Source organism: Lithobates pipiens, unplaced genomic scaffold, assembly GCF_037356315.1.
Source record: "Lithobates pipiens isolate NorthernLeopardFrog02 unplaced genomic scaffold, aLitPip1_a1.2 Scaffold_18, whole genome shotgun sequence".
NCBI lineage: Eukaryota > Metazoa > Chordata > Amphibia > Anura > Ranidae > Lithobates > Lithobates pipiens.
The window spans coordinates 332,601,043-332,626,806 of record NW_027507758.1 but is presented as its reverse complement, the minus strand read 5'-3'; the positions used below and the strand labels follow the sequence as shown (position 1 = coordinate 332,626,806).

Here is a 25,764-nt window from a genome sequence, read left to right as displayed (position 1 = left end):
CATATTTTTAGCTGTGTTAGTTTAACCGTATTTTTCACTACACCTGTGCATGTTTGAGTTGTAAGATAAGACACACATTTCATTCACATTTTTTCGTCTCACGCAATTTGTTTAATATCACGCATACAGTGGAGTTTGGGAAATTTCTACATTAGGTTTCGTTTGATCTTGCAGAGCATCAGCATTTATATTTATAGTATACTAATAAGGTTTTAGCGCCATAGCTTAATTTTCTTTTTCAGACTTCCAGCCTATTCCCACTTAGAGGGATAGGTTTCAAGCACAGGCAGCTTTAACCCCTCACAGTTCACTTTATTTTAGTTACTTTAATTATTTCAAACTTGTCTAGTGAACAGGTAAATTTGTCCATAGCGCAATCTTATTTTTCTTATTATATAGGGAGTGAACTTCCTATATTGGGTATACCAGTGTCAACACCTTAAGGTGGCCCATAACCATTAAGTAATTACTTAAGCCTCTGTGTTCCATGATGTACTCCAAGAAAAGGATTTTATAGGTAAGCTGTTATAAAAATCCTATTATTTTCAAAGGTGCCCATTTACATCAATGTAGTGCACACGTGTTTTTAGAAAAGTGTGACAGACTCACCCAGGACAGAGGCTTTTGGAGGGGACTGAATGCTAGCCTCTTGCTTACCGATTATGGGCCCTGGCATTTGGGGGAACAGTGCTCTTTGTGAGCCGTATGCCTGGGGACCCTTGAGGTGGTGTTACTTTAGATTCAGGTCCATGTCCCCCAAGACGCACAGACTCTGGGGACCCTGTATTGGCCATATTATAAATAGCGACTGATTCATAATGTTGGGGCTCATAGAAGATGCTTTTGTCATAAACTCCAGCCACCTGTCAGTTGTCTTCTATAATGTAAATGAGTCTAGTCTGGCTTACCACGGCTTCTAAGAGTATTTCACTCGTTGTTTGTGCTAAATAACCCTGCTACTGTGAGAAGGTTTTCTTGGATTTGCCAAAAGACTATTCTTGGTTGTTTATTCTGAACAATACATGATCATTGAAAGAGCTGATCTCATTGACCTCCGGAGACAGACTGTCTGGTCACCTAGGCTGCCTTAAGTGCTGTGTTAATTAACATGTAATTATATACTTGTCTTTTAAGTTGTTGCTAGAGGGGAGGGGGGGGAGTATCCATGAGCCATCCATACCTCGTTATCTAACCCCTTGTGTTAAAAGTGTATAAAAAGGCTGTATTCTGTCCAATAAATCATTCAAGATTCTACAAGCTATTTTCGGTTAGACTTGTATTCAATGCAGCTATAATAATATATCTCTCATATGGTCATACTGGAGGAAGCAGTATTACTTACGGAAGCACTCAGCGGAATGTGGGATAGGTTCCATCACAAAAAGATATAGCGTATATGCTATTTTAGTGTGGTTGCAGCACAATTTTGACTCCATAGACTGCAATGCAAACTCCCCACAAACTAATGTAAAATGCATGTGCATGCATGTTTACTACATTTTTGGTAGAGTTCTATGTATAAAATCCAGTCTCTTCTTACAAAAAAATGCACAAAATATGAAAAACTCACTAGAAAATTGGATCAAGTCGCAGCTGCACTAGTGTGAACCTAGCCTAAAGGTGTGAGTAGGGAATGTCCCAGTTTGTCCATACAGAGGTTTAAATTGTAAAAAAAAAGCATACTATTTATTGAATACTGATCTATATTCATAAAACAACCCATAGATGAGTCTTTTTTTATTGCTCAATCCACTCGACGTAGAGTGCGGAATCCTCCATACTCAGCTATTGTATCCAGGCAGCAGGGAGATTTACCCACCGTCAGTACACTGTTCAGTACTACTGGCTAAAACCTGACAGATCAACGTCTGTACAGCCTTGCTGCCCAAACATGGATCGAAATTTGGCTGGTCCTTGCTGACCTGGTAGAATTTCAATCTATATATGGCCGGCTAACACAAAATACCAAACCTTTCTCCATAGTGATGTTTAGAAGTGACTTTATTATATGCTTTATACATTATATTTGTTAGAGGAAACAAACACATAGTAGTTATGAATGTTGTTTTTTGTGTCTAGCTGTTAAACCGGCTTCTGTTCAAGGACCTCGTGCCCTCTCTTTTACCTCAACTGACAATCTGGTCAATCCTCCTATTATGTACCTACAAACAGCCAAGCTATCCGAGGTTCATGACATGTGTGCTTCTCTTCTCTCCAAAGTGCCACGTGGATGGAGTCGGGTATGTATACAGTGAGGTTACTATAAATGACTATGGCTTATCCGTGTTTGGTAAAATGTAACGGTAGAGGATGACACATTTTTTGTGTGGGATACTATCCTCACTCTGGGCAGTACTCGGGATTGATGCATATGACATCTTTGTGGGTGAAGGCAGATGGTAGGGAGCATATTGATATAACCTATAGCTCAAAATTATTTACTTCTGCTAGCTCAAACTATTTCATAGACAGGACATTTTTACCAGCAGTGGTTCCACTCAGAAGGCAAAGTTGTGGCCATTTTAGGATGAATATAAAATGACTTTAGACCTTTAATCCCATGTTATGAGTTTCTGGTTGTATCATGTAATAGAAACAGAATGTAATCCCTAGTAGCCATTTCATTAACTGTTGTAAAATCGAATTCAGTTGCATTAGATTTCAGATCAGTATACAAATGTTCACTTTTTCAATAAAAAGAAGTACATTTACTAAGGCACTGTCCAAAGAAAATGCACCCATTATTAGTACAGATAGTAAAATTGCCTGGTCCCCTTATTGGCTAAAAGCTGAGTTTAAAGGGCCTATCTTTACATTACAACTGCTAACTTTCACAATATCCAGAATAACATATTAGCAGGATCCTGAGAACACGTGGCATTCCCTGTGCATATAGCAGCCATCTGTACACAGTGGGGCTGCCTTGGAGATGGGGTTAACATTTCGAACAGATCACTGTTCTAGTTACTACCATGAAATAAGAAAAAATAATTTTGGTTACTAAAGACTGTATATACAAACAATAAAGCAGTTGTGTATTTAATTTCTTTGCTTAAAGGATTTCATCAATGATCGTATAAAAAAGCTTGGTGGAGATACCCCTTTCAACCTGTTTTTAAAGAAAGAACTGCAACATCTCACATCAGTGCTGTCTGAAATTAGAAGGAGTTTACACGTGAGTGTTATCATATTGTTAAACAGTATAATACCTTACACAATAGGCTCAATTCACAGTACTGACTGTACTTTGCACATCTCATTGACTGAAAATAACTGACACCAGTGAAAGATAAGGGGCGGGGTGTGGCCGGATGGAGATGGGCGTGAGTGAGTGAGCAGGAGTGCGAGTGTGTCCGAGCTTCTAGCCTCCGCTCTGCGATGCGAGTAACGTAGCTCGCTGGTGGATACAGCTGCCGCTCCCTGGCTCCCTCTATCGTAGCTCCGTAACGAACGATTGACTTGGAGCGTGCGTTATCACGACGGCTGCCCAGCACGGATGGAGATCATTGGAAGAACCCGAGGAGGACTCCGCGCTAGGTTTCGCTACCGCGGGAGCCCGGTCGGAGATCCGACCGGAGATCCGAGGATAGACGAACGCTTACAACGCCGCACGAGGACACGCGGAGAGAGCACTACGATCGCCTCGGACGAGCAAATCTCCCGGAGACATCCGCCAGCTCTATGGATGAAAGAACTTTGGTTGCAGTGTGGTGAGAAACGCTATATAACTTAGCGGGATGAAAGTTAAGAACCTGTGTAGTAGAGACTTGGTTACTTCTTAATGTTTGCCTCTCCCTATCTGCTTTACTTTTGATAATCGCTGGCTGAAGCAAGTCTACCCCATAAATATAAATACAATTAATGTAGGATTCAGGTGCCGCGCGCTTGGTGAATTGGCTGGCCCCCCTCAAGGTCCCTTTGCTGAAAAATCAGGCCTTTTTGTTGGGAGAATTGATTTAGCGATACAAACTGCTTTATTATTACCTTCCGCTGGTTTGGTGACTCCTTTACGTGGACTTTACCATGCTTAGCAAAAGAGCGATAGAAGATACATCCCATGGAGAGGGAAATCAAAAAACACGTGCTGCCAAAGAAAAGCTAAATCAAGCCTCTGCGGCCTTGAAACTCGAGCGTTTTGCTCATGCAACTTCCCCAGGCAGGAAAGTTCAACACCATCCACCAGGTCAATTTAAAACGCAGGGGCCAGTGGGGGACAGAAGGAGTGCAGGTCGCCCCTCACTGGATCCTGGTACCCCACTGCCGGGAGGTGGGGTAGGTGAGCCATCCCAGGAGGACAGTAGTATGGCCCAAAAACCTGGGGGGGGGGTGGGGAACCGACTTTACGAGAGATACTGCTGGCGGTTAATGACTGTAAGAATTCTATTTCTGGGCTGAACAGTCAACTGAGTAATATCCAAAATGAACTGCACGCTATGAGTCAACAATTAAGCAATACCATCGACAGAATAGACGCCCTAGAGGGAAGATTAAGCACTGTGGAAGATGAATTATCTCCCCTCCAGGAAAAAATAGCCACTCTTCAGAAACAAATTGTCGCACAGGCATCCAAAATTGACGACATGGATAATAAGAACCGCAGGAACAATGTGCGACTAATTGGCTTGCCAGAGGGAAGTGAGGGCTCAGACCCCGTAATTTTTTTGGAAAATTGGTTTAAGGAATTACTGGGAGATGTCTCCTTCTCCTCGCCCTCCAGCATCGAAAGAGCCTACAGAGTTCCTCCTAGATCTCACTTCTCGGAGGGACGCTGTAGGCCAATGATATTGAAATTTATCAATTATAACGATCGAGTGATCTTGATGCGGAGGGTTAGGGGATTGGGAGACATCTTCTACAAGGAGACTAGGGTGTCATTCTATCCAGATTTCTCACCGGACTTACAGAAACTGAGAGCGGAGTTTATTCCTGTTAAACGCACCCTGAAATCGCATAAGATAATGTATGCCCTATTGTATCCAGCCCGACTCAGAGTGTCTGCTTTGGGCTCAACAATTTTCTTTAACTCCCCGCAGGAGGCCGTGAACTGGCTGGAGGAACACAAAGAGGCCCTTTAATGATACTTAGAGTCGGCCTGTATTAGCCCTTTTTTTTTTTTTTTTTTTTTTGTTATTGGGGGGGGGAGAGGAGAGGTTGTTTTTTCTGGAGAGGCGGGAAGAGGGGGGTGTGGGGGTTGGGGAGGGGAGGTTGTAAGGGGGAATGTAAATTTTTGTATATGTATTTTTGAAAATAATTTTGTTTATGTACCCATCTCGCTGAAGGATTGGGGAGCCTTAATGCTACAGCTGGTTGTTTTGGTGAGATGGGCAAAATTATATGATAAATTGATTAGTAATGGGGTAAAATACTATGGAGTATAGAGCACTGCGATATCACAAAGTAAATTAATAGCTTATATAATTTCACATTTGAAGCAGTAAATGAGGTGTTATGGAAGAGTTGGGAGGGGGGGGCTGAGGGAGGGGGAGGAGTAAAAAGGAAGATGATACATCCCCCCCCTTTTTTTTTTTTTTCCCCTTTTTTGCACTACGAGAAATTGAGTACTATAAGATGAGTTGTTTTGTATATAAAGACACGTTTATAGACACGGTGGGGGTGTGGGGGTTGGAGGGGGGGTTGTATGAGAGAATATAATTATATGTAGGTATGCTATTGGAAACAATTCTATTTGTGAACCCAATCTTGGTAAAGGGACGGGGGGTTAAATTGTTGCCGCCCGCTGCTCGAGCAGGGTGGGGGAAAAATGAAATGATTAAAGTTGAGGTATAGTACTATGGATATAGAACACTGTGATGCCATATGGCAAAAAAATAGCACACACAATTCTACACTAGAAGGGGTAATGAGACTTTATAGTTGAGTTGGGTGTGTGGGATTTGGGTGTGTGGGATTTGGGTGTGTGGGATTTGGGGGGGTGGGTTGGGGGGGGGGGCCTATATATAAGCTTTTTTTTTTTTTTTTTTTTTTTCTTTTTTTCGGTAGGGCATGATGGGTGCTACGGAGGGATTACGATCCCACCCTATAAGAATTTTGATGGGGAGTGATAAGATCACGTGGGGGGATGGTGAGCTCGGACACTTTTTGAATGGGGTATGATTATACCGGCTACAATTGAGACCCCTAAGGGTGGCTCAGATGGGCAGGGTTGGGTGGGGGGTGGGAGGGAGGGGAGTCTTCGAACACACGCTGTGAGTAACGGGGCAGCGATGAGGGGCAGGTTGAGAAGGGGAGTGCCGATGGGGGGAGGAAGCGGTTCCCTCTCCCCCTACCCCCTCCCCTTCATGGGCATATTAACCACTGGAGTCGATGAGTGGGAGGAATATCATTGGAGTCGATGGGTAGGTGGAATATAACCTCGTGGAACGTGAGGGGCTTGGGAGACCCTAAGAAACGGAGGTCTGTGATGTTGGAGCTGGAAGGAAGAGGACCTGGTTTACTCTTTTGCAGGAAACCCACCTGACTCCAACTACGGCCCCTCTGCTCCATGATCGGAAATTCCAGGCATACTACCACTCCTTTTATTCATCGTACTCCCGCGGCGTGAGCGTGTTGGTATGGAAGGGCACGGATTTTTTATGTAAAGAGTCCCAGATAGATGGGGAGGGGAGATTTGTTTTCTTGCACTGTCAGGTGGCTGGGCAAGAATGTATTCTAGCAAATATCTATATACCCCCTCCTTTCAAATTAGAGGTTATGGATAAATTTCTCATGTTCAGCCTGGGTAAAATGGGTGTCCCATGGATAATTGCTGGGGATTTTAATGAAACTATAGATAAACGCCTAGATAGATTTCCTTGTCCAACTGGGAATAGAACAGGTCGATTATACGAACTTCTTATGGAAGTTGGTTTAAGAGACATCTGGCGTATGCGACACCCCCAGGATAGGCAGTACTCCTGTTTCTCTAGTACCCATCAGACGCTGTCAAGAATAGACATGGGCTTGGGGAACAATGAGGCAGTGGGAGTGGTGGTAGACATAGAATACGGGGTACGGGGGATCTCAGACCATTCCCCTTTGGTTATAACTTTGAACACAGGAGAGTGTGCCCCCCTGAGAGAATGGAGAATAAACCCCGCTTGGCTGGAACTAATTGATAGATCCAATCTTTTAGGAGATCAAATAGGGGAATTTCTCCAGACTAACAGGGGGACAGTGGCATCTGGAGTGGTTTGGGATTCCCTAAAAGCCTTTCTTAGAGGAATACTCATACAGAATATTGCAAGGACAAAACGGGAATCTCGAGACCAAGAGGGGAAAATCCGAAATGACGTTATTCAGGCTGAGAGAGAGTTCGTGGAGGATCCATCGCCGGGGAAACAACAGATTTGGGAGGATAGCCAACAGATATATAAAATGGCACTTCTAAAAAGGGTAGAAAATCAACGCATTTTCCAACGCCAATATTATTTTGGCGAAGGGGAGAAGGTGGGTCGAGCTCTTTCTTTATTGACTCGCATCAATAGCCCCCCCACAGGAATACAGGCAATTAAAACACAGAAGGGTGACCTTGTCTCTAGGCCCTCCGAGGTTATGAAGGTGCTGGGTGAGTATTACAGAACCTTATATAAATCAAACACACAGGGGCGGGAGGCTCTGGACACTAACTTTTTGCAGCAAACAGGTATTCCCGTGCTCTCAGACCAGGATAAATTGAATTTAGATCTACCACTTACTTTGGAAGAACTAAAAGGTGCAATGAATAGTATGCCCAATTGTAAATCTCCTGGTCCCGATGGCCTTCCAGTGGAAATTTATAAGCGATACAGCGAACAGCTGATCCCGGCACTACTGGAAACGTTAAACTATGCACTAGAGGCGGGGGAACTCCCCGCTTCAATGAGCGAGGCTAATATCACTTTAATTCTTAAAGAGGGGAAGGACCAACATGAGGTCTCTTCATACCGGCCGATATCTCTGCTATGCTCAGATATAAAAATTCTAGCCAAGGCCCTAGCAATTCGTTTAAATAGTTGTATACATAAATTAATACATCCAGATCAGTCTGGGTTTGTCCCAGGCAGAACAACTAATACTAATATTAGAAGGGTTTTTCTAAACCTACAAATACCTAGAGATAGTGATAACCCAGGTGCCATACTAGCGTTGGATGCCGCTAAGGCTTTCGACAGCCTGGAGTGGGACTATCTTTGGGGTGTATTAGAACGTTTCGGCTTTGGCCCCAAATTCATCCAGTGGGTAAAACTACTATACAGGGGACCCAGGGCCAAGATTAAAATGGGGACCCTATTTTCTGAAGTGTTCTATCTAGAAAGAGGTACGAGACAGGGATGCCCGCTGTCTCCCCTCCTGTTCGTGCTAGCTATGGAACCCCTGGCTGTGATGGCGAGAACACGCTCGGACATCCGGGGATTCCGGCGCAGACTAGAGGAGGAGAAGCTGGCTTTGTTTGCAGATGACGTCTTGTTTTTCCTTTACGATGTGCGCTCCACTCTGAATAGGGTAGTACGGCTGATGGATGAATTTGGGCAGCAATCAGGTTTGGTCATCAATTGGAGTAAATCAGCCCTTATGCCACTATCGGAGTTTGAAGACCAAACATCGTCTATAGTTGAGGGACTAGAAGTGGTACCCAAGCTGAAATACTTGGGTGTCTGGATTCCCAGAGAGATAGACCAGTATGTTGAGGAGAATCTGGCACCATTATTGGCAAAGCTGAAACAGAAGGTTAATAGCTGGTGTCGCCTTCCCCTGTCGGTGGCGGGGCGTTGTAATTTAGTAAAAATGATCTGGCAGCCACAGATCCTATATATCCTCCACAATTCCCCAGTCTGGATCAACCAGAAATGGTTTAACAGACTGGAGGGATTAATTCGAGAATTAATATGGAAAAAGCGACAGCCTCGGATTCGGCTGCGAACGCTGCAGCTCCCGGTGGAAAAGGGAGGAGTAGCGCTGCCACATTTAAGAACATACTTTCTATCAGCCCAGCTCCAGCATTTGACTGGGGCTGGACTGGAAGAGGGTGGCTGTCCAAATCATAAATTGATGATTAATAAGGCATATCATAGAACTCTAGTTGAAGTTCTGGAGGCTAATTCATTCGCTTGTAAATGCCCCACCAATACCTTGGCGAGGAAAGTATGGCAGATAGCTAAGCAACTCTTGGCCTATGGGGGGGTAACTGAGTATACCCCCCTATGGAACAACGGAGAACTGGCTGAACTAAACTGTATAGCCCGGTCCCAGGAGTGGGAGAGGAGGGGGATTAGAAGACTGGTGCATCTCTACCAGGGGAACACTATGAAATCTTTTGAAGACCTCCGCCAGGAATACGACATCTCCAATAAAACATTTTATATATATTTGCAAGTGAGGCATGGGATACATTCACAGTTTGGCACACTTACTATTGAGAGGATAAAGAACCCCTTGTTACAGAGATTTCTTGAGCAAGGACAAACAAAGGGCCAGATCTCTAGCTTGTATACAAAACTCAGGGATAAAGTTTTGAATGGAGAAGGACCGGACAAGAGCAGGAGGGGATGGGAGGAAGACTTGGGACCAATTGAGCAGGAACAATGGGACGAGATCCTAGCACAGGGGAATTTGGTGTCTATCTCCCCATCGCAGCGTATGTCCCATAAGCTCTTCCTATATAGGGCATACTATACCCCCAAAAAAATGCGGAGGATAAGCAATAAGTCCAACGGGGAGTGCCCTAGATGTAGAGCACCAGGAGATCTGCTCCATATGGTATGGAAGTGCCCAAAACTGTATCGGTACTGGATAGAAATTGTGCACAGAATAAATAGAATTTTCAATACCACCTTAGAACCTGAAGCTAGGACTTGTCTATTAGGGATTATGGAAAGGGGTGGAATCTCTGCTGCAACAAAAACATCTATATTAAGATGCCTGTACCAGGCCAGACGCTTAATCGCGATGAATTGGCAGGCAAAGAATCCTCCAGCACTGCAAGCATGGATAAATGCCATCAATTCCATAATTTGGTGCGAACGGGCAATGTATATTAGACAAAATAACCTTAAAAAATTCAAGCTGCTATGGAATCCATGGTTGAGGGACATCGGCTTCCCCCTAGATGAGATAGTGGAGGATGGGACCTAGAGTGCACCTGTTGGTCTCAGGCCGGGGGCGGCCTGGGAGCCTACTGGAAGCTCCTTATTTCTGTCCCTGAATGGATTCGCCACTCCGTTATCGGCTATCCAGATAAGTTTGTTTGGATTTAGCAGCGTATGTTTGAAGAACAGGGGTATGGGGGGGAGGAGGGGTTAGCCCTATAGGGGCGTTAGCGATAATTAGAGGGATAGATATGACTACGTCATTGGCGTTAAGCAGTTTCTTTGGAAGAAAAACTCGGTATTTTTGGCTGATATGTATACCCCCTCTATGTATGCAAAATCATGTTTTATTTATGTATGTATAAGTGAAATTTCTTTTTCAATAAAAAACAATTAAAATAAGAAAATAACTGACACTTTTTAAAATACCTGTCCCTCTCCTGGTGTGTTAGCTTTGTGAATTGAGCCTTATATATCTTATTGTTAATAGAAGAACACATGGCTCCTAAGTATACTGTATGCCTACAGCAGATCTATCATTAAACAACAATGGGCACTGTGCCTTATGGGCAGGCTGTGACATTACCAAGCTATCAACCACACACACGTCAAACATTTGCTGCAAAACATCAAATTTGTTCTGCTCCCTGTGTAATATTGGTATACAGTCGTGGTTCAGAGTTTGCGGCCTCAGTCGTTTGCGGATTTCAGTCATTCGGCAGATGCAGCTCAGCATTCTCACATCATAACAGTTTACTGCTTGTAACTATCTTGAGTGTTCGCGTGTTTTTCATTTTGTTCTTCTTAAAGCACTAAGATGCTGTCCAAATGCCCCGCACCTTCTAATGCTTCTGGCAATGAACCTAAGCGCCAGAACTTTAAAAATCGGCATTTTTTTTTACCACATCCAAAATTTGCAGTTTTTCAGAATTCGTGGGTGCTCTACGAACATAACCCCCATGAATTGACTGCTCTAATAGGCATACAAAGCAGTAAACCTGGTAATTATGATGTTTGAACTAAAAAAATGATTGTGACAGCTGGTGTTCCTCTGATAGGCTGGAGGTAGTCACATAATCAGGGGGTTCAGAGAAGCAATAGCTAGAGATAGACAGCTGTCCTATCATGGGCAGAGAGCACTTTGAGTTGTCCTTACACAGTTTTTCCTCATCATGAAAATCAAGAGCAGATGCCATTTTGCATAGCAGATTCCTTAGAACCTAGTGGAGTTCTATGATAAATACATGTATTAGGGGGCATAAAAATGTGTTACTGAATAAGACATGTTCACAACCATTTAAACATTATTGTCATCTCCGTGTATATACATGCATTGGGAAATTTAAAAACCTTTAGAAAAGCATGAAGAATTAATTTATTTCTCAGTAGGACTTTAATTTTATTTTGTTTTCAATAGGTAATAAAAGATTCTCTTGAATCACCTGACACATTAGGTGATCAGCTATCTGACCCCAGTGCTATCACAATTGTGCATGATCTATATCACAAGAAAGCTCCCACACAGTGGTTCAAGATGGAATGGAGCTTCCCCTGTCCATCGGATTGGTCTGTCTCTTCATGGATACAAGATCTACAGCAGAGAGTAGCTCACTTTGAGAAAATACTTCAGTTGGTAAATACAGCAAAGCATATATAATGCATATTGTTTTATTCTCTAGAGATATGTGATCTTTACAGCCAAATTTCTTAATAATATTGCTGCTTACTGTGGCCTTGGTGTTTTTGTTCATTTCTACTACATTCATGCTATCTCCACTTTATTCCTAAATCACCAGGGCCGTGAAAAAACGCCAACATACTGGCTTGGGGCATTTCATAATCCTAAGGGTCTACTCTCTCTTCTTAAACAAGAAGCTATTCGCAGATACTCTGAGAGAACTGGAAATGCAGAATCAGTAGTGTTTAAAACTGAAATAACACAGAGAGACAAAGAACATGTAAGTGATGTGTAATTGTATTTTAGCAATGTATTGCACACATAAAGCTGAAGCTTAATCTGTTTATATGTTGCATTTATCAGGACAGGAAAGGAGTTGGAACAGCTGTCTATTATTATACAGGATTTATATAGTGCAAACAGTTTATGCAGCACTTTACAATATAAAAAGGTAACAGTCAGTTACAATGCAATAAAATACACGAGGGTTAAGAGAGCCCTGCTCATAAGAGCTTACAATGTAATAAGGTGGGGCAATTGGTACAAAAGTGAGCTGATGGAACTGATAAAAGATTAGTTGGAGGCGTGATATGCTTCCCTGAAGAGATGAGTTTTCAGGGGTCGCTTGAAGGCAGAAGATAGCAGAACAGATTGAGGTAGAGAGTTCCAGAGTGTGGCAGAGGTTCTGGAGAAGTCCTGAAGATGAGCATGGGAGGAGGAGACAAGGGAGCTTGAGAGCAGGAGGTCTTGTGTTAGAGGACAGTTTGGGTGATATTTGCAGACAAGATTGGTGATGTAGGTCAGGACAGAGTTGTGAATGGATTTGTATGTTAGTGTTTTCAATTGAATTTCCTGGGCGATTGGCAGCCAGTGTAGGAATTGGCAGAGAGGGGTGGCAGACACTGAGCGGTCGTTAAGGTAGATGAGTCTGGCAGCAGCATTCATGATAGACTGAAGAGGGGATAGCCTATGAGAAGGGAGTTGCAATAGTCAAGGCAAGAGATAACAGGGATGTAAATCAGTAGCTTGGTGGATTCATTAGTTAAAAAGGGGGCACATGTTAGAGATGTGACAGAGGTGAAGTCTACGATTGGATTTGGGGGTAAAAGAACAGGACAGGGTCTAGGATTACACCTAGTACCCTGGCATGAGAGGAAGGGGGCATGGGTGGGTTTTACAGGGTCGTCTTTAATATTGATTGGACCCTGGGCAAACATTTTCTTGGGGCCCCCCTTCATGCTATTTCGCTCTCCACTTGCCTGCACGCCATGGACTGGGGAGATGAGGGGACCCATCAATAGACAGAAAACTCCTAGGGATCCCAGAACTCCTGAGATCAGTGGCATTGCTGGGGGGGGGGAGGGGAGGGTGTAATCGATGGCAAAGCTGATTTTTTTTTTTTTTTTACCGACTACCAATATAAAGAGGAGTTTCAACACTGGCCACCAATGTAATAGGGGTTTACACTGACCATAAATGTAAGGGGGATCTTCACACTGGCCACTAGGGGGAATAAAAGGATTGTACACCAAGCCCCAATGTAATGAGAAGATTTACACTGACCACCAATGTAAGGAGGGATTTACACTGGCCACTAGTGTGAATGAAAGGATTGTACATCAAGCCCCAATGTAACAATGGCATTGTTAACGAGAAGATTTACATTGACCACCAATGTAACTGAGACATTTAGCTTGCGTTCACATTTGTGTGTCTCGGGAACGCATTCAAAATCGCTTTCTTGACACCACAGAAACGTGCCATTAATTGTTAATGACACCCTCACGCATCTGTTGACATGTGCTGTGGGACCGCGTGATTTTGAAAAAGTGTTAGGGACTTTCGTCCGCATTTCTAGTGCATAGAGCAGCCCATTGGGGAAATGGAAATAATTGGGCTGCTCTACATGTGACCTACATTTTTATCCACTCTGTCAGTAGTACACATTTGCATCCTAAAACCTCTGCAGCCCAAACCTTCTAGACCATCCTCTCCACCCCTTTAACTCTACCTGCCTCTCCTGCTCATCTTTACTTCTATACATCCCCTCCTTGTTCACCTGTACACCCCAAACGGTAATTCCTTCTCTGCCTATTTCTGCACACCCCACACTAATTTGCTTACCTTTGCAGAACAGGCTGTTAGGCTTAATGACCACAGTTGTAGGCAGGAATTTCAAACATGCCTGTTTACCTCCCCAGCGGGCAGCATTCAGTATAGGTGATGGTGTATATGACCTCAGGGGGCATGATATACATATTCACATATTACTGCCGCTGCTATTTACATATCAATGCAGGTTGTTTACATGTACACAGGGTCTGCAGGTGAGCCATCTGTACACAATAGGGCAGAGTTGGGCAGCATTATTAGCAGCAATTCACACTGAGATATCGGGATACAACACGGGACTAAAACTTCATGGGAAAAGGGAATTAAAACTGGGATAGTTGGCAAGTATGAGTATGAGCCCTACAACCTTGACAGGGCCCAGGGGTTTTAGTAATATGAGAGGAGACTGAAGGAGTGGGGCGAGTAGATAGATTTGGATGTCATCGCTGTGGAGATGTTATTGGAAGCTGTGGGAGGTATCCAGTGACCAAGGGAGGAGGTGTAGCTAGAAAAGTGAGCAGCCAAGGACCGAGCCTTTGGGAACTCCTACAGAAAGAGGAACTCTAGAGGACACAGAGTTGTAGGTAAGGCTGAAGGAGCAATGTGATAGGAGAACCAGAAAAGAGCAGAATCTTGGAGGCCAAGGGAGTGGAGTTTATTGAGAAGCAGCACAGAGAGGTCTCGTAGTAGGACTATGGAGTAGTGGTCATTGGTTTTAGCAGACTCAAGTTCCGTTTTAAAGGATAACTACTTTTAGAAAAGAAACATTGTTAAATAAACCTCCTTTCTCCCTCTACCATCCTTCCCTAATCTTACACTTACCTGCATATGCCACTTGTAAATCTTCACTATGTGGACTTCATGAAGCTGCATCACCTCCTCATAAAAGGGCTCCTAGCTGTGTCCAGTAAAATCTCTATTAGGGCCATTTACCATTAAGGCTTTCATGTGTGGCCTTGTCGGCAAGGAGATTTTTTTTTGTGCTGTGCTGTATATGGTAAAATGAGCACAAAAATGGAAAGGCTGCGATGTCCCCCGACAGGCAATCGGTTTAAATGGGCTTTTAGTCGCCTTTCACAATACCCAACTGCAAAGTTACAAGATTTTTTAGTGCAACTTTGGAGTCTGACTTTGAGAAGACTTTTACACTCTCTGGCAGTGAAGTCATGTCAAAGTCAGATCAAAGTAGTGCAGGAACCTTTTCTGAAGTTGCAGCAACTTCAGTAGTGTCAATTGGAATGCATCTCATAGAGATGCATCACATTTCACATGTCCTATGATTCGGGGTCTCAGATCCTAAGTGGCACAATTGTGAAAGGAGCCGTAACATGAGGTATGCAAATATGTAATCTTTATTAATGCAGAAACAGTGATTGGCAAATTTTTGCTATCCTATATGCTTGAGGTAATCACAGCAGTATTACTGCACTTGCATAGAGAATTACTGTCAGTGATACATTAACTTGCACTAGCATCCACATTTTCAGGACAAGCTTTCAAGGTGTGTCCCCTTATTCAAGGTCTAAGCAGTACTGGAGTACTGTCTTGATCTTGAAGAAGAAGACAGACCCCAAAAGCTTGTCCAGAAAAAATGGATGCTAGTGCAAGTTAAAAAAGTATCATGGACTGTTATAAATTGTTATTTTTGCAAGTGCTCTAATATGGCTGCGATTACCTCAAGCATATTGGATAGTAGACTGTGAAAAGAAGGGGACACATCCCAAAAGCTTGTCCTGAAAACATGGGTATTAGGCCAGTCATAGCCAGTTTAAATCTCCTTCCTGCTGTACTAGCCAAGATTCAAACCATGTATGGGCAGACTGAATGTACCAGTTGATCGATCAACGTGGGTACAACCAGCCTGCCGGATTTTCCATTTGATCATTGCTAGTGGCTATTATAGCCGCTAGCAGTAATAACTGTGTTCTGCCAACGGGGACAGCTTTGCCCACCGGGAGAATACAATGGCTCCATGGGAGGCATCACCATGTTGATAAGGGAATCACACAATTTTCTTTCCTGCAAACCATGGGTGCAGGAGAAAAAAAAAATCACTCTGTCTATGGCCCGCCTTAGTGCAAATTTTAAAAAGTGTCATGGACAGTACTCAATTGTTCTTTTAACTATCCTATAAATAGAATTACATTTTTTATTGATGCAATGGTGCCTCTTCAATGCCCATTTTAAAGCACATACAAAAAGGTGGCTACTAGAAAAGGCACTGGTGGGCCACGATTTAGCCCAAGCTTCGTGGGTCCCATACCCATACAGAGGGCCCTCCAAAATGGTTTATTTTCTCACTACTCACACTTTAAAGTTCTGGGACTCAGTCAACAAACAAGCAGCTCTCGCTCTCCATTACTACCATTGGGTATTAAATCCTGGGTGACTGACAGAGACACTAGCTGTCTGAATGGGACACCACCCGTTGAGGAACCTTAGGCCGCGTACACACGGACGGATTGTCTGCCCAACTAAGTTCGGCAGACAATCCGACAGACCGTCCGTTCAAAATTTGCATGAACGGACTTGACCACACACGATGAGCAGACAGTCCGCTGAAAGCGTGCGTGATGACGTGTACAGCACGTACGACGGGACTAGAAAAATGACGTCCTATACACTGCAATGCAACCTTCGGCCGTGTAAACCCTTTCTGAGCATGGGCCATACTTAGTCCGTCCAACTTGCCTACACACGAGCGGACTGTCCGCTGAAACCAAGTTTGGACGGACAAAACCAAGTTTGAACGGACTGTCTTACGGAAATTCCGTAAGACTTTGTTCGCCAGACTGTCCGCTGAAAAAGTCCGCTGAAGCCCACACACGAGCGGATTGAAACACTGTTCAGCGGACTAAGTTGGACAGACAATCCGCCCGTGTGTACGCGGCCTTAGAGAGGAATATGGTGAGTTTCCAATGGATACCTGGAGGTACCAGCAATTACAGAATTTTTGTACTGTTTATTTATGAGGGATTAGAATGGCAGAACCTCTAACTGATTTAGAATCTCTGTGGCATAAACAGCTTATGGACAGAGTTTTGCTTTCTACCTCATAAATTGTTGAATAAACATAGTGTTACCACAGGCCTTTGATTTTTTTTGGGGAGTGGGAATCAGAGCTAGATTGGCACACACATCCTCGGTAAGTATTAAAATACAGGAGACAAATTATAAACTTCTGTTTAGGTGGCACAGGGTCCGAAGATGTTGGCCATTGCATACCCCTCAGTCTCAGATAGATGCTGGTGGGTGTGAGCGATATACACCTGAGACCACACTCTGGATAAGAAGTTTTCTTTATTTGACTTGTACGAGGAGACAAGTTACAACAAAAGGACAGACATTTGCCTATTGGTTTTGACTCCTATGACCCGTGCAATAGGGCAGCATACATAGATTTCAGCCTTCTGAGCTCCTATCTGACTTGTCTGTCTAAAAATTGTAGAGCTTGCATTTATATACCCTTTTACAAGCTTTATCTTAACGCCCATACACACGATCAGACATTTTGACAACAAACATGCAAATTAGCTGTTTTGGAGCAACATCCGACCGTGTGTACGCTCCATCGGACAAACTTTTTTGGTTTTCATCGGACTTTTGTTGGCTGTGCGAACGGACAAACTTTCTGGCAACAAAAGTCCGATGGAGCAAAGTCTGATCGTGTGTACAGAAAACCATAGGACTTTTGTACAAAGTACAAACAGGCATGCTCAGAACCAATGCAAAAGATCAGACAACAATACAGAAGTTGACCAAAGGTGGCGGTAAAGAGCAGAAAAACCATGTGATTTGGTGAAAGTTGGCTGAAAAAGTCCTGCTGTGTGTATGCAATACAAGTTCAGGGCCTACGCCCATTGTACAAAAATCCAAGGGAAAGTTTGTACAAAGTCCTATCGTGTGTATGAGGCTTTAGATATGATTGGTCGCTAAGATCTATGTCAATGTAACTAACTATAAATCTGACACCTGTTCTACAACCAAACTTATTCACTCCCAGAATTCCTATATGTTCATTAACCACTTTCAGACCGGACCATTTTGCTGGTCAATGACCAGAGGTCTTTTTACAATTTGGCACTGCGCTGCTTTAACTGGTAATTGCGCGGTCATGCAATGTTGTACCCAAACGAAATTTGCGTCCTTTTCTTCCCACAAATAGAGCTTTCTTTTGATGGTATTTGATTGCCTCTGCGATTTTAATTTTTTGCGATATAAACGTAAAAAGACCGCAAATTTTGAAAAAAAATTATATTTTCTACTTTTTGTTATTAGAAAAATCCAATAAACTCAATTTTAGTCATACATTTAGGCCAAAATGTATTCAGCCACATGTCTTTGGTAAAAAAAAAGTCAATAACTGTATATTTATTGGTTTGCGCAAAAGTTGTCACATCTACAAACTAAGGTACGTTTTCTGGAATTTACGCAGCTTTTAGTTTACGACTCATTTCTTGAGGTGCTAAAATGGCAGGGCAGTACAAAACCCCCCCAAATGACCCCATTTTGCAAAGTAGACCCCCTAAGGAAATTGATAAGTGGCATGTTGAGCCCATTGAATATTTTATTTTTTTGCCTCAAGCGATTGAATAATGACAAAAAAAAAATTTTTTTTTTTTTTTTTTACACAAAGTTGTCACTAAATGATATATTGCTCACACATGCTATGGGCATATGTGAAATGACACCCCAAAATAAATTCTGCTGCTTCTCCTGAGTACGGGGATACCACATATGTGGGACTTTTTGGGAGCCTAGCCGCGTACGGGGCCCCGAAATCCAAGCACCGCCTTCAGGCTTTCTAAGGGCGTAAATTTTTGATTTCACTTCTCACTACCTATTACAGTTTTGAAGGCCATAAAATGCCAAGATGGCACAAAACCCCCACAAATGACCCCATTTTAGAAAGTAGACACCCCAAGCTATTTGCTGAGAGGCATGTTGAGTCCATGGAATATTTTATATTTTGCCACAAGTTGCGGGAAAATTACAAACTTTTTTTTTTTTTTTTTTACACAAAGTTGTCACTAAATGATATATTGCTCACACATGCTATGGGCATATGTGAGATGACACCCCAAAATAAATTCTGCTGCTTCTCCTGAGTACGGGGATACCACATATGTGGGACTTTTTGGGAGCCTAGCCGCGTACGGGGCCCCGAAAACCAAGCACCGCCTTCAGGCTTTCTAAGGGCGTTACAGTTTTGAAGGCCATAAAATGCCAAGATGGCACAAACCCCCCCCAAATGACCCCATTTTGGAAAGTAGACACCCCTAAATTTAGGGGTACACTAGTGAGACTAGGTAATAAATGGCGGGTGCCCTGAAACTATAAAAAAATAACTAACCAACCAGCGTCACCTGTAACAGTTATATGGTGATCACTGGTGAAAGGGTTAACTAGGGGGCAATCAGGGGGCTTTATGCGGTAGTATATGGGGGCCCCTGGCGCTATAAAAAGCTGCGGCGAACCTAAATACCTACCTGCCTAACTAGCGTCACCTGTGACACTAATACAGCGATCAGAAAAACGATCGCTTATTAGGCTGGGTTCACACTGGAGCGATGCGGGAACGCCACGAATCCGCGGCGGGTTCCCGCATCGCATGCCTCCCGGCGGCAGTTCACACTGCCCTATGCGAACTGCTGGGAGTGTCAGTGAAATGTTAATGACACCCCCAGATCAGTTCGCATATCGCAGTGCGATCTGCAAACTCGGATTCGCATGGTGTGAACACCCATGCGATCCGATTCTGCTGCGGACCAAAAAAAGGGTCCCGTGCGAATTTGCGGCGAATGGCTGAACTCGAATCGCACAGAGATCGGATGTGATTTGCACTGCAGTGCGGTGCGAATCACATCCGTTCTCATAAACCGCTGCAATGTGAACCCAGCCTTAGTGACACTGGCGACGGGGGGTGATCACGGGGTTAAACCTTTATTGGGGGGGTTAGGGGGGTACATTAGAACTAAAGGGGGCTAACCCTAACTGCCCTAACAGTTATTACAGTCACAAATGACACCAATGCAAAAAAAAAAAAATGCAATTGGTGTCACTGTGACTGGGGGGGCAGGGGTAATTGGGGTGTGATCGGGGGGTAAAGGGGGGTGTGAGTGTGCCTGGCATGTTCTACTGTGAAGTGTCGTGTTGGTGCAACTCACCGATCCTCTCTCCTCGGTGCCGGAACGAAAAATACCGACACGGAGGAGAGATTACATCACTTCCTCTCCTGTGTTTACATTACAGGAGAGTAAGTGATGCAATGCTTCACTCCCATTCGTCAGGAGCGATCGCGAGGGGGTGGCCATGAATGAATGGCCGCCCCCTCATCCCGGATCGCTCCTGCACGGATACCGACCGCCGCTGGCACTGGGGGGGGGCCCGATCGGGCCCCCCACCCGCGGGAAGGCAGGGACGTACAGGTACGCCCATATGTCTGCCCGTGCCATTCTGTCGACGTACACCGTCGTGCGGCGGTCGGCAAGTGGTTAAAGGGGTTGTAAAGTTATTTTTTATAAAAATAACAAACATGTTATACTTACCTCCACTGTGCAGCTCATTTTGCACAGAGTGGCCCTGAACCTGGTCTTCTGGGGTCCCTTGGCGGCTGTCTCTGCTTCCTCCCGCAAGTACTTCTCACGTTCATGCGAGCTCCCTCGCATGGTGAGAAGCACTTGCGGGCGTGCCAATGTGATACAGCGGGCGGCTATAGCCGCCCGCTGTATCACTTGGCCCCGATGCGGCACGTCATTGGATGTGATTGACAGCAGCGCGAGGCAATGGCTGCGCTGCTTTCAATCCATCCACTCCAGCCAAACAGCGGCCAGGCTGAGCGGGGAAGAGGACGCCGGGGGCGAGCACGGGACTTTCGAGGGGTCAGGCAAGTAAAACGGGGGGGGGGGGGGGGGCTGGGGGCGCCGGTACTTTGAGATGTTTTTTCACCTTAATGCATAGAATGCATTAAGGTGAAAAAATATTTACCTTTATAACTGCTTTTGTCCAATTAAAAACACCTGTGTAGAGACAGTATGGCACCCAGCTGTGTTATCAAACCCTCCTCATCTTGATAAGATTTAACTAGCTTCAAGGATTTACAGATTTACGATTTTGAGAGAATGAACTTTCAATAATCCCACCAGATGTGTTATATGTGTTACGACATAATCCTATGTGTAAAAGTACTGTATCACTTACAATATATATATATATATATATATATATATATATATCCTTATTCAATGTATTTAAACAGTTTTAATGAGAGCTCAAGCAGACCTTTGTTTGACCTTGTCAAACTTAATTAATGCACTGCACATAACTTTTCCGTATTCCACCTAATTATTTTAAGCACCTGCTTTCTTATCTCATCTGTCTGACTTATATGCATTTTAAGGACTTTGAGACAATTCTATATAACTTGAATCTATTCTATTGAACTTTCACCCAGTAAAATTATAAAAGTATGAGAAAGAAGCAGTCATCTAAAAAGTTAAAAATTTTCTATATCTACGAAATAACATATATTGGTTAATATGAAATTATTCTACTTTTAAGGATCTTTTGCAAACAAACAAATGATTATAAAATAAGAATCTAAATTCTCTAACAGTGGACAACAAGGATCTCATATACACATCTGTTGGGAATGCCCCAAGATTAGGCCATTTTGGGCTGAGTTCAGGATTTCAATTTCTGAAATAACAACAGCTTCAATATGGGACAATCCTGTGCCATGGCGTTTTCATGGTAGTCAAAGTTCCATCAGGGCATACAAGAAGCATATAGTCCCACACATGTTGGATGCAGCTAAAGGGCTAATTTCAGCTTTTTGGAAAAAGCCACAAGTGCCCACCATAGAACACTGGGTGAAACAGGTCAACAAAATTACGGAAGATGAGAAATGGGCCAGTACCAATAGTATTAGATCAGAAGAGTTTTATGCTAAATGCCAACCATGGATCAACTATAGTACTCTTAATACTATAGTAGTATTTTTTATGAATAGGTGACTGTCTTGGGGGATTTGTAGGAGGTTGTTTTTTAATGCCATTGTTATCTATCTTTCAATTTATTGCATAAATGTCTCAAATAAAGAACGTGGATACTACGGACATACTTACTTATATTAAGCCATATGTATTATAGATTCTGCTCCAAAAAGCGAAAACATAACTTTGAGCTCAGTCCATTTCCTTTATTCTTATGTGCATTTCTGCATGACTGGAACTGTTGGGAGCTATGCCAAACTATCTCAGCAACTTACAATAATAACAGCATGCCAAATGACTAATTATTATAAGTTTCTTGTATTGACTAACAAAGATTACATTTTACATTTTAGATTAGAGATCCACCACATGAAGGTATGTTTGTATATGGTGTCCACATCTGGGGGATATTCTGGAACAAGACAGATGGAGAGATTGTGGATTCTCCACAGAAGAGTCTAAACACATTACCAATCATCCATGTGCAGTGTTTGCCCAGCTCTGAAAAATCTGGCATTAGTGATAATCCAAAAGTGTCAGATGCCTACATGTGCCCAGTATTCCTCTCCTTAACATCTGACAAACAGCCTGTTTTTAATCTGGACATCCACAAAGAAAACATTGCCGGCTCTCGGTGGGCTCTCCGAGGCATGAAAGCAACCATACATCCCTTTTGACAAATCAGCATTTGGGAATTTAATTCTAAAAGCAGTTGTTTAAGCATCGTGAATGCAGTTATTTTGTGTTTCAGTATGTAGAAAGGTCCCATTCTCTTAAAATAATAAAATAACAAGAAACAAAATAAAAATTATTTAAGTAAACAGGCATTGAGCACATACTTTACTTTATTTTTTCTGCAGAGTATGGGTTTATAAAAAAATCTTTGACTAAGGTATGTTATAGGTAATAGAAGTTGTATTTGACAAGGTCCAGAATTAATTCTTATAAGAGCTTTATATATTAAATCCAGGTAGCTAATCCCTCACCAGGGTGGTTTATTTCTGTTAGTACAAAAATGCTATGCATTTCTAATTATTACAATGTATATACACTTTCCCTGTCACTTTCACTTGAAATGGACATGCTAGATATGCAAGGGTACATTATTCTATCCATTTTTAGCTTGTGTATTTTTGTATCCCTGCTATTAAACTGCGTCAGCCATCAGCTTCTGCCTGGTAAATATCTCGCCATATGTAGTGCTGAGATTCTGCTCCCTCCCCACCCCATTCAACACAGGTTAATGCATCTCAGGAAGCTTGTGCAGGCCCTTCTGCCTCAGAACTGCATTAGTAGTGTCTCACCAACAAAAAGAATACCAGCATGTGATGAAACACATTTGAAGGGCTAATCAAACACAAATCAAGGATTTGATATATGGAAATAACATTTTAATTTACAATGATATAGTTAGTGGCTGCTTTGTTAAAAAGAGGAATGAAATAATATAAAAACAGCAGATAGTTTATCTTGTGTTATGTTGTCAAAAAAATTGAGTTCTGGAGGGGAGAAGCATTCTTTCTGCTGCATTCCTGTATACTAACCCACCGAAGGGCACTGCAGGAAGCTTCTGCTAAGGGGACACTGCAATTAAAGCGAGAGTCCGCCGGGAGTCCACGTTTTTTTTTTTAAAAGCCAGCAGCTACAAATACTGCAGCTTCTGACTTTTAAAATAGTGACACTTACCTGTCCAGCGCGCCCGCGATGTCGGCACCCGAAGCCGATCTCTCGATCGTCTCTTGGGTGCTGCCGCTGCCATCTTGGGTATGGGAATCAGGAAGTGGAGCCTTTCGGCTTCATTTCCCGGTTCCCTACTGCGCATGCGCGAGTCGTGCTGCGCAATGAGGATGGACCCGCTGCCTCTGGGATCTGTGTGTTTCCCAGCAGGCAGCGGGGGACTTTCGGAAAGGGGCGTAATCTACGCCCCTTTCCGCAGAGATCTATCCAGGAAGTGGGTGCAGATACCTGTACTGTACAGGTACCTGCACCCCCCTCCCCCCTGAAAGGTGCCAATTGTGGCGCCGGAGGGGGGGAGGATTCCAATGAGCGGAAGGTCCACTTTAGGGTGGACCTCCGCTTTAAGAAGAACATTGGTATATAAAACAAAGAATCACTTTACCATATCTGCATATGACAAAAATGCATTTTTTTTAGTATATTATTCAGAGGACTAAAAGAACCACTGCACTAAATGCTTTCTCCCAAAATCCAACCACCCCCCCCCCCCCCCCCCCGCTCACTTAAGCTGGCCATAGGTGGATCAAAATTCAGACGATTCAGCAGGGAATGGCTAAATTTCGAACCGTGTGCGGCCATCCCTGTTCAACAGAAGTCAACTGACTGCAGACGCTGATCACTGCATTCTAACAGCGGAGAGTCCTGGCGGGGGATAATACCTTCATCCAACTCACTTGTGTTAAATCAGTTCCTTTTTTTTCCCCGTTTGGCCTGCTGGCTAAATAAAAAAATGAACTAATTGATTATCTATTGTCAGCTTTAGGGACCACAAACGAAAAGCAGAACATCTTGTTATTGTGATTGTCGTGAATATATTTTTAGGTCTTAGCCTCTTGCTTGGTTTCATATATTAGGCCTTAAACGCAATCTCACTACATAACTGTTTTTGGAACAGTTAAAATGAGGGTACAACTTAATTTCAATTCTGTAAATGGCGCCTTTGGACCATTGGGTTGCTGTTTTTTTTTCCTTTACCCTATCTCACTGAAGCCGATACTTGGCAATACATCAGTGTTTGTTTAAAAGTTAAAATGTTAAAAGTTAGAGGAGCCCCAGTCAGGAAAATAAATAAATAGAAATGCTTGGAGATCGCCACAGCAACCTTATCTAATCAAAACCAGGTATCCGCTCTCCCCCACCCAAAAAAGTGCCAAAATGTGGCAGTGGAGAAGGGAAGGTGCGAACAAGTGGAGCTTCCCCTTTTGGATGGAGCTCCGCTTTAAAGTGTATGTCTACTCAAACGTTAAAGTTTTGTAAATAGTTGCTTTGTATAAATGTTTCATTTATACCTGTTGCTCGTGCCAGTTTCTGCTTTTTGGCTCTGAGGCCTTATTTAAAAGGGTGACCAGCAGCTCCCAATTCTACAAGGCGGTGGTCTCCCTGGGATGCTTTACAATCTGCTCCTGTCAATACCCCTGGCTGGTTGATTTATAGCTGCTGTAACCATTTAGCAACTGAAAATGGGACCTCCTGTACATATAAAAGCCTTTTTGGTGGAAAGCTTGGCCTTTTACAGTTAGTGGAAAAATAATGGGTCTACTGGCAGTATAAATAGTTAAAACTATTTTACAGAAAGGAATCAGACCAACAATCACAGCAGAAAAATATGTTTGGATTGTCTTATCGCCCAAAAAATGTCTATATTAGATTACAAAACTGGCTGAAGAAAATAACACATCCTTGGTCAAAAGAGCACCATCGGCATCTGCGCTCAGTTTTCATTAAAGTGATTGTAACGTTTTTTTTTTTTTTTTTTAAATAACAAATATGTTATACTCATCTTCTCTGTGCATTGATTTTACACAAAGCAGCCCTGATCCTCCTCTTCTCAGGTCCCCAGCCAGGAATCTTCGCTCCACTCCCCCGCCAAGTGCCCCCACTCCTGCAGGCTCGCTCCCTCCTCACTGGCTGTGATTGACAGCAGTGGGAGAAAATAGCTCCTACTGCTGTGCCTGAGGCTATGAGGAGGGAGAGAGTGACATTGCTCTTGTGTACATTGCTGGTTCTAGATAGGGCTTGGGTAAGTATAAAGGGAGGTTGGGGGGGGGGGGGTTTATCTTAATGCAGAGAATGCATTAGGGTAAAAAGCCATTAGAACTACTTTAAAGTTAAAGTAATATAGCTTGATTAATGACTGCCCTAGCCTGTGATTGGATAGTGAAGAACCAGAAACACATGG

General features: G+C 43.2%; 1 protein-coding gene across 1 annotated transcript in view; it reads left to right on the top strand.

The window, feature by feature from the left end:
• The window catches only part of LOC143988073 (dynein axonemal heavy chain 5-like), a 310,868-nt gene extending 288,199 nt beyond the window's left edge, over positions 1-22,669 (top strand). The window contains exons 102-106 of the mRNA XM_077487337.1: positions 2,080-2,240; positions 3,059-3,175; positions 11,482-11,697; positions 11,861-12,022; positions 22,202-22,669. Of these exons, the coding sequence (XP_077343463.1) occupies positions 2,080-2,240; positions 3,059-3,175; positions 11,482-11,697; positions 11,861-12,022; positions 22,202-22,525 (980 nt within the window). The 3' untranslated portion in view covers positions 22,526-22,669. The remainder of the gene's footprint in view (positions 1-2,079; positions 2,241-3,058; positions 3,176-11,481; positions 11,698-11,860; positions 12,023-22,201) is intronic.
• The last annotated feature ends 3,095 nt before the right edge of the window (positions 22,670-25,764 follow it).